At 28.0% G+C, this 11,618-nt stretch overlaps 1 protein-coding gene across 1 annotated transcript in view; it reads right to left on the reverse strand.

Annotated features, from left to right (window-relative positions):
• The window catches only part of LOC100158939 (protein patched), a 28,224-nt gene extending 25,230 nt beyond the window's left edge, over positions 1-2,994 (reverse strand). The window contains exon 1 of the mRNA XM_001949562.5: positions 2,780-2,994. Within this exon, the coding sequence (XP_001949597.2) occupies positions 2,780-2,845 (66 nt within the window). The 5' untranslated portion in view covers positions 2,846-2,994. The remainder of the gene's footprint in view (positions 1-2,779) is intronic.
• Between the last annotated feature and the right edge of the window lie 8,624 nt (positions 2,995-11,618).

Raw genomic sequence — 11,618 nt, forward strand, 5'->3', positions numbered from 1 at the left:
CGCTCTGCTGTACAGTAGGTTACAAGTGGGTCATTGTATAATGGGTTGTATTAGACTTGAATTCAATGATAAAATATCATTGTATAAGAAAAACGATTCTGAGCGGAGACGGTTTGTCAGTCTGGATATTTTATACTGTTATTATTTATTTTATCATGTCAGTTGAATTAATATTATAATATTATAATTTTTTATTCGTTTTTATGGTGATTAACAAAGCGTTAGAAATTAAAATCCCATTTTTAGCGTTTTTTCGTAATTTTTCGGTGGTTTTTCCCGTGGCATTAAATAACTATTGAGAAAATCGGAAAATAACCTCTCTAAAGTACCATATTGATCCAATTTGCTAAAAGATAAGGTACTATATGTTGAAATCGAAGCACTCCTTCTGGTAGAAATTTTGTATGCAGGATATAAAAATAAAAAATAAAAAATAAACACTATTGTAAACCCAATAGTGAAATGTTCTGGCCCAACTTTTCTGTAGGTATTTAAAATATTTATTTAGGTATGATCTTGTTCATGACTTCGTATCCTTATTATAAATTATTAAATCCCCGAAATAAACAATAAACAATGAAAAGAATGGATTTTTTGACGATTTAATGATTAATTTATAGTTTATATTATATACCTACTAGATTTTTGAGTGATTTTAAAATATAACTAAAAATCAACTGTTGAGCTAGCTACATAATATATAGTCTATAACGACGAATTGTTTATAAAAGGACGGGATAACAGACACAGACAGAAATTAAATAATAGTCAATAGATAATAGATAATATATTCCAAAATTATATAAAGCCATAAAGGTCTCAAAAATGATGAAAACGATTTCAAATTATTATTTTTTTGCATACGACACTAGTTTAAATGTATAATATATATATATACTCATTGTTTTGTTTAGACATGCTTTATGCTAAACAATATTATCCTACGTTTTTTTTTGTTATTTAGCAATTTCCTGGAGAAATATAGGGAAATTCTAAAAATGCCAAGATCTTTATTATTAATTATAGTAACGTGACCTCCGCCCTCCACAACGGTTACTTGAATCTATTGAAAAATTATTAACTGCAGTTTATATTTTTATAGATATTATAATACATATAACGTTAACAAGTATACATAGTATACTTAATATATATATATATATATCAACCAAATAACATAATTAGGTATACTTATAGTATATTTGTATAACCATTTTTACAATCGAACTCACTATTTTAAAATGCTCATAACTCACTTTAAAATTAAAATATTTAAAAAAAACCTTTTTATTGACTAGATAATATTCTTACTTATAAAAGTAGGTAATATTCAAATAATTTAGAAAAATAATGATTTTCATTCTCCTGCAGATTAGACGAGTCGAACTTGAATACTTAGTAAGTTATTTATGACATATTTTAAAAGTGACGTACAGCGAATAATACAAACTATTATAGTATTATTATTTATTAAATTGTATATTATTATATTTCAATTTTAAACCAACAAATATTATATACATTAACCTTCGCATTAAGTACACCAAGTTACGACGTTACAGTACTTAGTCAATATTATTATGGGTTTAAATATTATGTACCTACCTACTAGCTACTACCTACCTATAATAGGTATATATTGTATAGCTATAATATGTGTATTCTATATAGTTTGTAACAGCTATAGTTTAAACTCTATATAGATTAATACACGTTATTTATGCATTATTTAGGCAGGTTCATAGATCATTCAGTAATAAAACACATTAATACCTATGTACAAAGATTTTATTAAAACTATATCACATCGTACATTCTTTACATTCTTATATTTTTTAATATATTTCTTATATTGGACAACGTTTCACAATAAAATTATATATACCTATACGGTACCTACGCCTCGTCAACCTAAAAGAGTCGAATTCGTGAATTTTCGAATATTAAAATTTAGTTTTATTTTCTACACATTTCAGCTTATTGTCTGTTGAGCAATAATATGTGTATAAATAGGACATAAGTATAAACTCGCGCAGTCACGCGGCTGGTACAGCGCAAGAAAGTCGGTTACGTCTACATATTATTATATCCATACAATATTACCTTTAAGCTCAGTAGATTTATAGGTATAATAGTCAACAAGACTAAATCGAATTTCAAAATTCGAAAGATGTTTATTATACAGGGGGGTTTACCAAGCACCTTCACTCCCTTTTTTCCCTTCAATAATGCAGTTATTCAATATTTAAATGTTGGAATTTTTAAATATACCTAAAGACCATACTATTTTAGTAATAAATATTCATCTATCGAACATTTACAATTTGTAAACATGGTCATAGTATAATAAAATATATTACATTAAATATTTTTAAAACTATTTTTGAGGACTAATCCTTTGTATCGAAGATTGAATAAGTAGGTAGGTGCACCCAGATATAAATAATCAACTAGATTTCTAACTAGGTAATATACACTGCCAAGCGAATGGAGAACGCCACTTTTTTCAACATATAGGTTGTGGGCTATGGTATTTTATCAATATTTTCAAAAAAATTATCTACTAAATAATTAAATAAAAAAAAGTTTGTATCGCTAACAGGACGTTCCTCGAGTAGTACAAAATTGAAAATATGCCGTCTTTGAGTAGGTACCTACCTATATATTTTAAACTTCCAAATATCAGAATTTGAATAAAATTCGAGATAAATATGGGGCCATGGGGGCGAGCATGCTTCGTGAATCGGCATGCACTTATAGGTATTACATAGATATATACCTGTTCTGTTTGGTGCTTGGAGCTCGTGGTCTGCAGTAGTTGCTTGTAGTGTTCGGCGGGTAACATGTCTCCGGTACGCGGTTATTACTACGACGGCACAGTTGTATTAGATGTACACACGTCACGTGGCGCATAGGTCGGACAGTCGTACGTTTGGCGCAAAATATGCTCCATGGCCAATTGTCACACTTGTACTGTACCGGCGCGCCACTGTATCAGCGTCCAGCGGTCGGCGGGCGGAAACGCGAGTCCGCGACGACGATGATACGATGATACGCGCGCGCCGCGGTTCTCTCCGCGTTCACCGGCCGGTTGCGCGGGACTCGCAGCGCGCCAACCGGCTGTATCGGCCAACACACCCTATCGTTATGGATATTTCGACTATAATACATTTTATAGGTACACTGTATACCTACACGAGATTGTGCCTGTATAGGTTACCTATATAATATGCAATTAGTTATAGTTATAGTTTGTATATATCGTATACAACAACAAAGCTTTAGTTAAAATTATATTATTTGGTTAGTACACATATACTTATGTATCGTTAAGTAGGTATACCTACAACCTACCTATAAATAATACATAGATATTTATTTTTATTTTTAATTATCCGTTTATATATATGGGATTCAAAAGCGATGGTTATCAGCCTACTTTAAAATATTATAATATATAATATTATGTTATAGATAAAACAAAATTAAATTATTAAATAATTTACAATTTTTGACTTAAGAATTTATATTATGGAAAAATAAATATATTGCTTTCGTGTTTTCTACGTAAAGTACGTGTTGGAATGAGGCGGGATAGTACAGATATTTCTTCGTGCTTCGGTTTATTTTGAGATTTAGTCACAATGTGATTAATTGGATAAGGTTTTCCTTGCATGTGTGATGTGTCGCTTGTAGGGGCTGGTTCTTTGGTGATGAGGAAGAAGTGAATTGGATAATCATATCTCTTATTTTGACTAAGATGATTATTATTTCATTCCTTCGTTTTAAAGTAAGGGGAAATTTTCATTTTGTAATGGAAGATTTTATATTAAGAAATGTTCTTAATTTATTTATATAAGTGTTACTTTATTCCAATTTTGTATAGATATTATTTACAGAAAAACAAGGAAGTTTCAACTTTCAGATCTGCGATTTCAGACATCTATAATTTTCCCAAAATACTGTGGGTCAGGTACATTATGACTACCGTTTTTAAAATAACTGTAACGATATTGGTCTTAAAAAATATCGTTATAATCTGATAAGTTAGCGATACTGTACAGATGCAATACGATAGTCGATGATAAATAAATAGATAATATAGATATACGATATAAACCTGAAGATATATATCGCATATTTTTTTTTATTACATAGAACAGCTAAGGGCTAAGGCTTAGTGTGTTAAGAATATTAAAAATTGTAGTGTTATACTTTTAGTTTTAAAACAGTATGTACTATGTACACCATATACTGTGGACTCTGCAGGAGTGTACATTTTGTAACTAAATAGGTATATCATAATAATTATAATAAGTACAGAATTCCAAGTGAAAAACGTTATGCAGGATATACTTATGAAACAATGTGAAGGTTGATAAAAACATTGTATTTAGCTTATAAGGTAGGGTAGGTAAATCAATACTGATGTAGGTACCATATAAAATAATAGCGAATGCAATGGTGTCGTTATGTTCATGAAATAATTTGATAAATAAGCAATAACTTAAAACGTATTAGTCTAAATATTTTGAAAATTTTATTGTGTATAGAAATCAATAATAAAAGTAATGGTGTTAAGTTTCATGTGATTAATAACTGAGAAAAACTTGCGAAAAAGTGAATATATTTTATACTGCAAGTATATCAGTTTCCTATAACATCTATTTTATTTTAGATTCTGAGCGGAGCGATGAATGTATTGATTTTACAATGATGTGTGTTTTTTTTTGTGTTTGTCATCACGGTTTGGGGCAGAAAATCTGCTTCGATTTTCTTCAACAGTATCTTGTTGATTGTTCGATGGGAAAGTAAATCTAGTATTCGGGAGGTCAAATTTTAAAATTCTCAATAGTTTTCAAAAGCGCCGGGAAAAACAACATAAAAATTAAGGAAAAACGGGAATTTTTACGCAAAATTGGTTTTTGACAAAATCGATTTTGGTTTTTTGGGTAACTTTAAAACAAATGAACGTATATACATGAAATTTTCACTGGTTGTTTATACTTGCATTTTCTACACACGACAAAATTTTCAAAATATTTTGATTTGTTTTGAACCGTTTAGGAACATTGTCTTTTAGATTCTAAGTGGAACGATGAATGTATTGATTTTACAATTATGTGTTTTTTTTATTGATTTAATTTTTAATTTTTTTTTTTTAGTTTTTAATTTTGTGTGTGTACACGGTAAGTAGTCGAAATAATGTTTTGATTTTCAACTTCAGTATCTTGTTTGATGGGAAAGTGAATATTGGTGGTGCATTGCGGAGGTCAAAATTTAAAATTCCAATAGTTTTCAAAAGCGCCAGGAAAAACAATATAAAAATTAAGGAAAAACGGAAAAATTTATAAGTATAAAAATAAAATAAATTTTGTCAATAGAAAGTATTGAGTAAATATTCCAGTTTTCCCGCAGTTTTCTAATTTATAAAGAAAATTAATGGTTTGAAGTTCCTATTTTTAACCTCCCAAGGTACCAATTATATTAAATTGAGACTTTTAGATCACCATCAGGCCTCAGGCCTTAATATGTTAAAAATTGGACCAAATTGTCAGCTCCTTAAACGCGAATAAAGACACAAAAACAAACTTGCACAATTGTAAAACTATACTTATAGGTACTACAGTCTTCGCTCCACTCATTATTTTTTTCTCAAGAGTTCAAATGTTGACGAAGGTAATATTGATTTTTCAGCAATCAATTGCAAACTATATAGGTATTAGGTAGTATAAATATTTCCGTTTTCGCGCAATTTTTCAATTACTAATTGATTAATAGAATAAACTAAATTATTACATGAAAATGTTCTGCATTGAGTATATTATTAATATCCACTATATATAGTGTAATTTTAACTATGAAACTATTTATATGATGAACATGTTCACACCATTGCATTCCAGTTTTATAGTTTTATGGTATTGGTACGCCAGTATTAACTTGTATAAATATAAATATAAAATATACCTAATATAATAAAATATTTTATCATTTAACATTGATTATAAATTGGTATTTATTATTTAAATGCAGTTTTTGGCAAAAAAAAGTTCAATATAATTTTATGTCTGTTTTTCCATTTTGTACCAACATTGTGATTTGTTGAGTACAAAATATTTGTTCTGCAAATAATTGTGTTTGATACTATTTACGCGATAGTTTATCACTTTATCAGAAATGTTTGGTAGGTATGTACTGACTCGGTAAAAGATCAGCAGTTAAAAATTATAACGTTCCAAAAATATATAAAATTAAAAATTATATCCTATAGGTACTTCACCATTAAAAAATTCGTATTCGTATATCAAAATAATATTTTTTAAAAGTCTGTAGCCAATAGCAAGGTTTCAAAAAATTATGAATAATTTTGTGGAACGAACTATATACATTTTACACGGGGAACATTTATGCAGACAATATGGAAATTTGTTGAAAAAATAAATTAGAGAAATTATTATGATTACACATTTACACGTACATTATAAGGGATGATAATTGGTTTATTTAATATAACTCACACTCGCTAACTACTTAAGATGTATTCATTGTACAAATATACAATCTATAAATAGCATAATATAAATGACCTAAGTTAAATAAATAATCATACATTCATACATGCATTATTTCTATTGATGATACAATGATACGCATTTAATTATACTACATGTTTGAGTTTTAAAAATAAATTTAAATTCTGCAATCCATCACCCTCTTTCAGAGAAAGATTATATTATTATTATACTATACCTATTTTATAGGGAGTTAATTATTTTAGGGATGCATATAAACAATTTACGGTATTTTTGAAATATAGGTATAACAACTATCTTTGGGTTAAATTAATTTAAAAAATTGTTTTATATTTTTTTTTTTTTAGTACACATATAGGTACCTAATTCAAAATACTGATGTAAGATATATATATATGTATATATTATTTCAATAATATTATAAATTTATTTAAGAATTTTAACTTTCAAATTTTTCTCAAAGTTCAAAACTATAGAAAGTAATATGATTGTAAATTATGAAGTTGTGATTTAAATATTTCAATTTATGGTAATTTTAGTGTTATACGTATAACGCGTAGTATGTAGGTGGTAGGTACCTATAATAAAGTTTATAGGTACTTTTACAAAAAAAAAAACATACCTATATTTATTTTTTAATCCATTATCCAATCATGATTCAACCATTATAATATTATACATATATATCCTTACACTTAATATAAATGAATAATGAATATTAATTGTATTGAATACACGTGTTTATATTACTAAAAAAGTATAAGGAATACGATACTGCAATATATAGACGGGGAATTCTAAACCGTCATAAATCCGTTTACAAATCTTTGCGATTAATGTCAAAAGATCCATTCAGATTTCTATCAACGGAATTCCTATAAAATGGCATTTACGATATAGCATATAGGTATGAATGTCCAACTCAAACATAGTTTATTATTATATCGAATTTGTCGTCTTGGTAAAATGAAAAAAACATGCTTTGTTAAAATGTAATATTGTTTGAAAACCTATAAAAGTTGTTCGTCACGAGCCAAGTGTTTAACATGGTTTTGAATATAAGTTAAAATATGCAAAACAAGTTAATATAGATTGTTAGATTGTAGGTAGGTATAAGTAATAAATGTAAAAATACAACCTATATTATAATATTTTCAATACTTAAATTTAATTTTTCAACTTTTTCATGAAGATCATACTACTTTTTTTTAGAATTTTAGATGTTTATATAAAGTACCTACTAAATAATAATTACACGGAATGGCTGAGTGAAATACAGCGACATACACAGTTACCGGTTCGATCTTGGACATGGACGGTCCTCACTGCAGGCAGGCGAATGTCCAAAGATAGAATCTATCTTTAGACAGAGAGATAGAGAGATAAAGATATCATCATAGGTATCGCTCCAGCAGTACAAAATGCAACGGGCACCGCTGCAAATTATAGCTCTCCTAGTTCTCAATAGTTGCTGGTATACAAAAATCTAAAGCTGTTAAATGAATAGACTGTTGTCAAAGTCAAACTAACCTAACGGTTGTAAGTTAAGGAAAATGTATATAAACAATAAGATCTATTGGCTATCTGGCCATCTAATATATTTACATAAACTGCTATAAGAGCAAAATATTAGCTTCATAAAATAAGTTTGACAAATAGGTATACCCTAATGCAATATATTTTGTAAATGCATACAAATAAAAGTCATCCATAAAACAAACTTCATTCTCCATACTTTTTCTAGCAATAAAAATATTTAATTATTCTTCTTGATTGTTATAAAATAAGTACCCTAAATACTAAATACCTAGTACCCTAATAAGTATACTAATATATACCTACAATGTGTCCATGTTATATATTATATAACTATAGTCTATAAGTACCAGAAAATATCTAAATTATAATAATACTAGGTTCAATGATTTGTTTTTGCATTTTTTAATATATTTTAACTATATGTATACATATATTATACTATATGTGTTACGACTTACGGGAAAAAATCAAAATCAAGCAAACTTCGGATATTATCTCCGGGCAAAACGCAAACTGCTCAACTTCCCACTGTACTTTTGGCAAAACGTTCTAATAATATGATTATTATAAAATATTATTTCGACTTTTGTCCAGACACACCTAATTGTGACCAGTGGCGGATTTACGGGGTGGTCCAAGGGGTCAGGACCTCCCCAGACACTGTTATATACATTTATAATTAATAACTTAATTTTATGAAAATAAAAATAATACATTTGGAATACATATTATTTTTAAGGACCCCCCAGAAAGATTTTAAAAATCCACCACTGATTGTGACCAACAATGTTTAGGGAAAACCATAGCGAAGAATGATTATTAAAATCGTTCGATTCTGTTACTGCTATTAATCATTATTTATATCATCCTAATTATGTATTATTTTATATCGTATATGATTATGATACATTTATTCGAAATCAATTAATTTGTGAATTTCTTTATGATTTTTTTTTTGATTTTAAAAATTTACATTATAATACTTCCACGAATATAATACAAGGTAGGTACCTATATTTGTACAATAATATTTATTTAGTAGTTATTTTTTATCTAATATTAAAAAAAACTTGGTATACCTACCTACTGTAAGATATTTATATGTTTCGTTGCTTTGGGTTTGCCCAAATAATGTCATGTTGATCACAGGGTAGCTCGGGAAAAAGTAGAAATAAGGCATTTTTTCCAAGTACCGTGGGCAGTTTTTCCTAGCCATTTCTGAGGTTTGCCCGATTTCGAATTTTATCCGTCACATATACACATAAAACGTATTTGATCGATTGATCTTGGTGCAATCATAATTAGCCGGATTTAATCCCTGTTTTTACCGTCAACAATTAATTGTCATGACGATGACGGTTGTCGGAATGTCGCAAGGACCGCTGACACTTGATAAAACATTATTCACCGACGCGCATCACAGCATTTTAATACTTAGAAATATTGTTTCTTCGATATTACATCTGTTGAATAATGTATTGCTACTTGGGAGGTGCTTCGTGTGTTTATGGAATATTTTAGGATTTAGATTGGTATATAGATATAACGTGGATGTTCATACGAAAACATTACAAATAAATATTACGTAGAGGAGTTTTAAATATTAAATCTACATAGCTCTATATTATGTACCTACTATAAGTTTCGATGACTACAAAAAAGTCGGACAGTTTTATAATAATTATTTACATATTTTTTTAAAAGGATATTGGGTTTCATTTTACATACGTACACGAAATCAATGAAAAATAATACGCATAATATACAAATAGTACTTATGTACACATAAACTCGAATTAAGCTTTCAGGTTGTGTACATTTTCTAGAAATCGCCGGCAAATACCGAGCATTTAATAGTAATATATTCTTTAACCGTTGGTATATTCCCTCGTAAAAGACGATCGAATGCCGAATGGCTTGCATAAATAAACATGTCAATTGTTCCGAGCCATCTGCATGGAAAACAGCATAATAAAGTTTGAGGACAAAACGATGGTTATCACAATGGTATTTTATGTACAAATAGCCAGACAATTTTGACGTTCGATCCATGTTTATTTTCTTATTCTTCTTTTCCACCATTTTTTCTTTCAGTGCCACATATCTTTATTTGCAACTTTAAATCGTTATTAAAATACTTGACCTTCGTTGTAGGTATATAATATTATGCACACCCAACAACAATACTTTTCAAAAACGGTATATATGGATCCGTTATACAATGGTGATTAATCAATTAAATAATAATAATAATAACAACAAACAGAAAGACGGGCCAGGATTCCTGTAAAGGTCACCCGGAGTATTGTTCTATATCGATGAAATAGCAATTTGTTTAAGTGTATGTACCATTGTCTGTTTAGTATACGAGTAGGTATACCAATAAAACTTTAAAGTATTTGTATAATATACATTATATATACATACAGATCAAAATAGTTCAATTTAAAACTGTTGAATAATTTATTAAAGGAACAGGTGTGAGGTGTTCAATTATATTATATTATATACATGGTTACACATCAATCTAAAAGAAAATGAATTGCAGAATTGACAAAATTGTGATTCTTGATATTATGATGTAATGTAATGCCTATATTAGATTATTGTTGGAATTTCAAAATTGTATAAGTACACAATGACGAGTGACGACTGTACAGTGTACAGTTATAGTTTATTCAATACAATAGTATTAGATACAATTCATTATTATTATTTAACAGCATAAAATATTTTATATGATCTATATATTTTTTATCATAAACAATCAATAGAGCTAATAATTACACATTCACACCAATAAATATATAGGTACACCTATACTCTATATTATGTTGTTATGATTCATGACTCATGATAATATATAATTTGAATAACTGAGTTAAACTAATGCATTAAGGCCCGAGTTTTGACATTCAAAAATCACTAAATAATTTTATTCAAGAATTACTATTTACTACCAAAAATAAAATATTTTCAACAGTAAAAAATTATTGTTCCAATATAAAAACAAGTTTTTTCTTCTGGTTCTGAAATTGTAAAATTGGTTTATATTGTAGAATATAAAGTTGAATTTAGGTATAATATAAATAAATTAGGTACGTTTTACGTACATGCTGTTATAATGTATAGCATATATTTTTTTAAGTTGTATATTCCATTGTATCGTTCTAACAAATGTTATTTCGGTTTAAAAGTATATGACATAATAATTAATATTAATACAAGTCGTAAAATAATTTTGGTAATTAATAGTCATTTTATGCTATACATGTCATAAAATATATAAGCGTATAGCCATAATTATGTATGAAGCCATAAATAAATACTGTAGTGTTCACGTTAAAATCAACTCTATTATAGAACCCATTTATGTTTTTAAATGTGTTTTTTTGTGCGGCATTAATGCTGAAGAGACGGTTATATGTTTTATAGTTTAGGTAATTTAGTCAATTAAAGAAGTCTTAAAATACATACCATACCTCTTACGATATATTTAACATAATATAGTAAATATTATTATATAATATAGAGAGATACCAT

This window comes from Acyrthosiphon pisum, chromosome A1 (assembly GCF_005508785.2).
Source record: "Acyrthosiphon pisum isolate AL4f chromosome A1, pea_aphid_22Mar2018_4r6ur, whole genome shotgun sequence".
NCBI lineage: Eukaryota > Metazoa > Arthropoda > Insecta > Hemiptera > Aphididae > Acyrthosiphon > Acyrthosiphon pisum.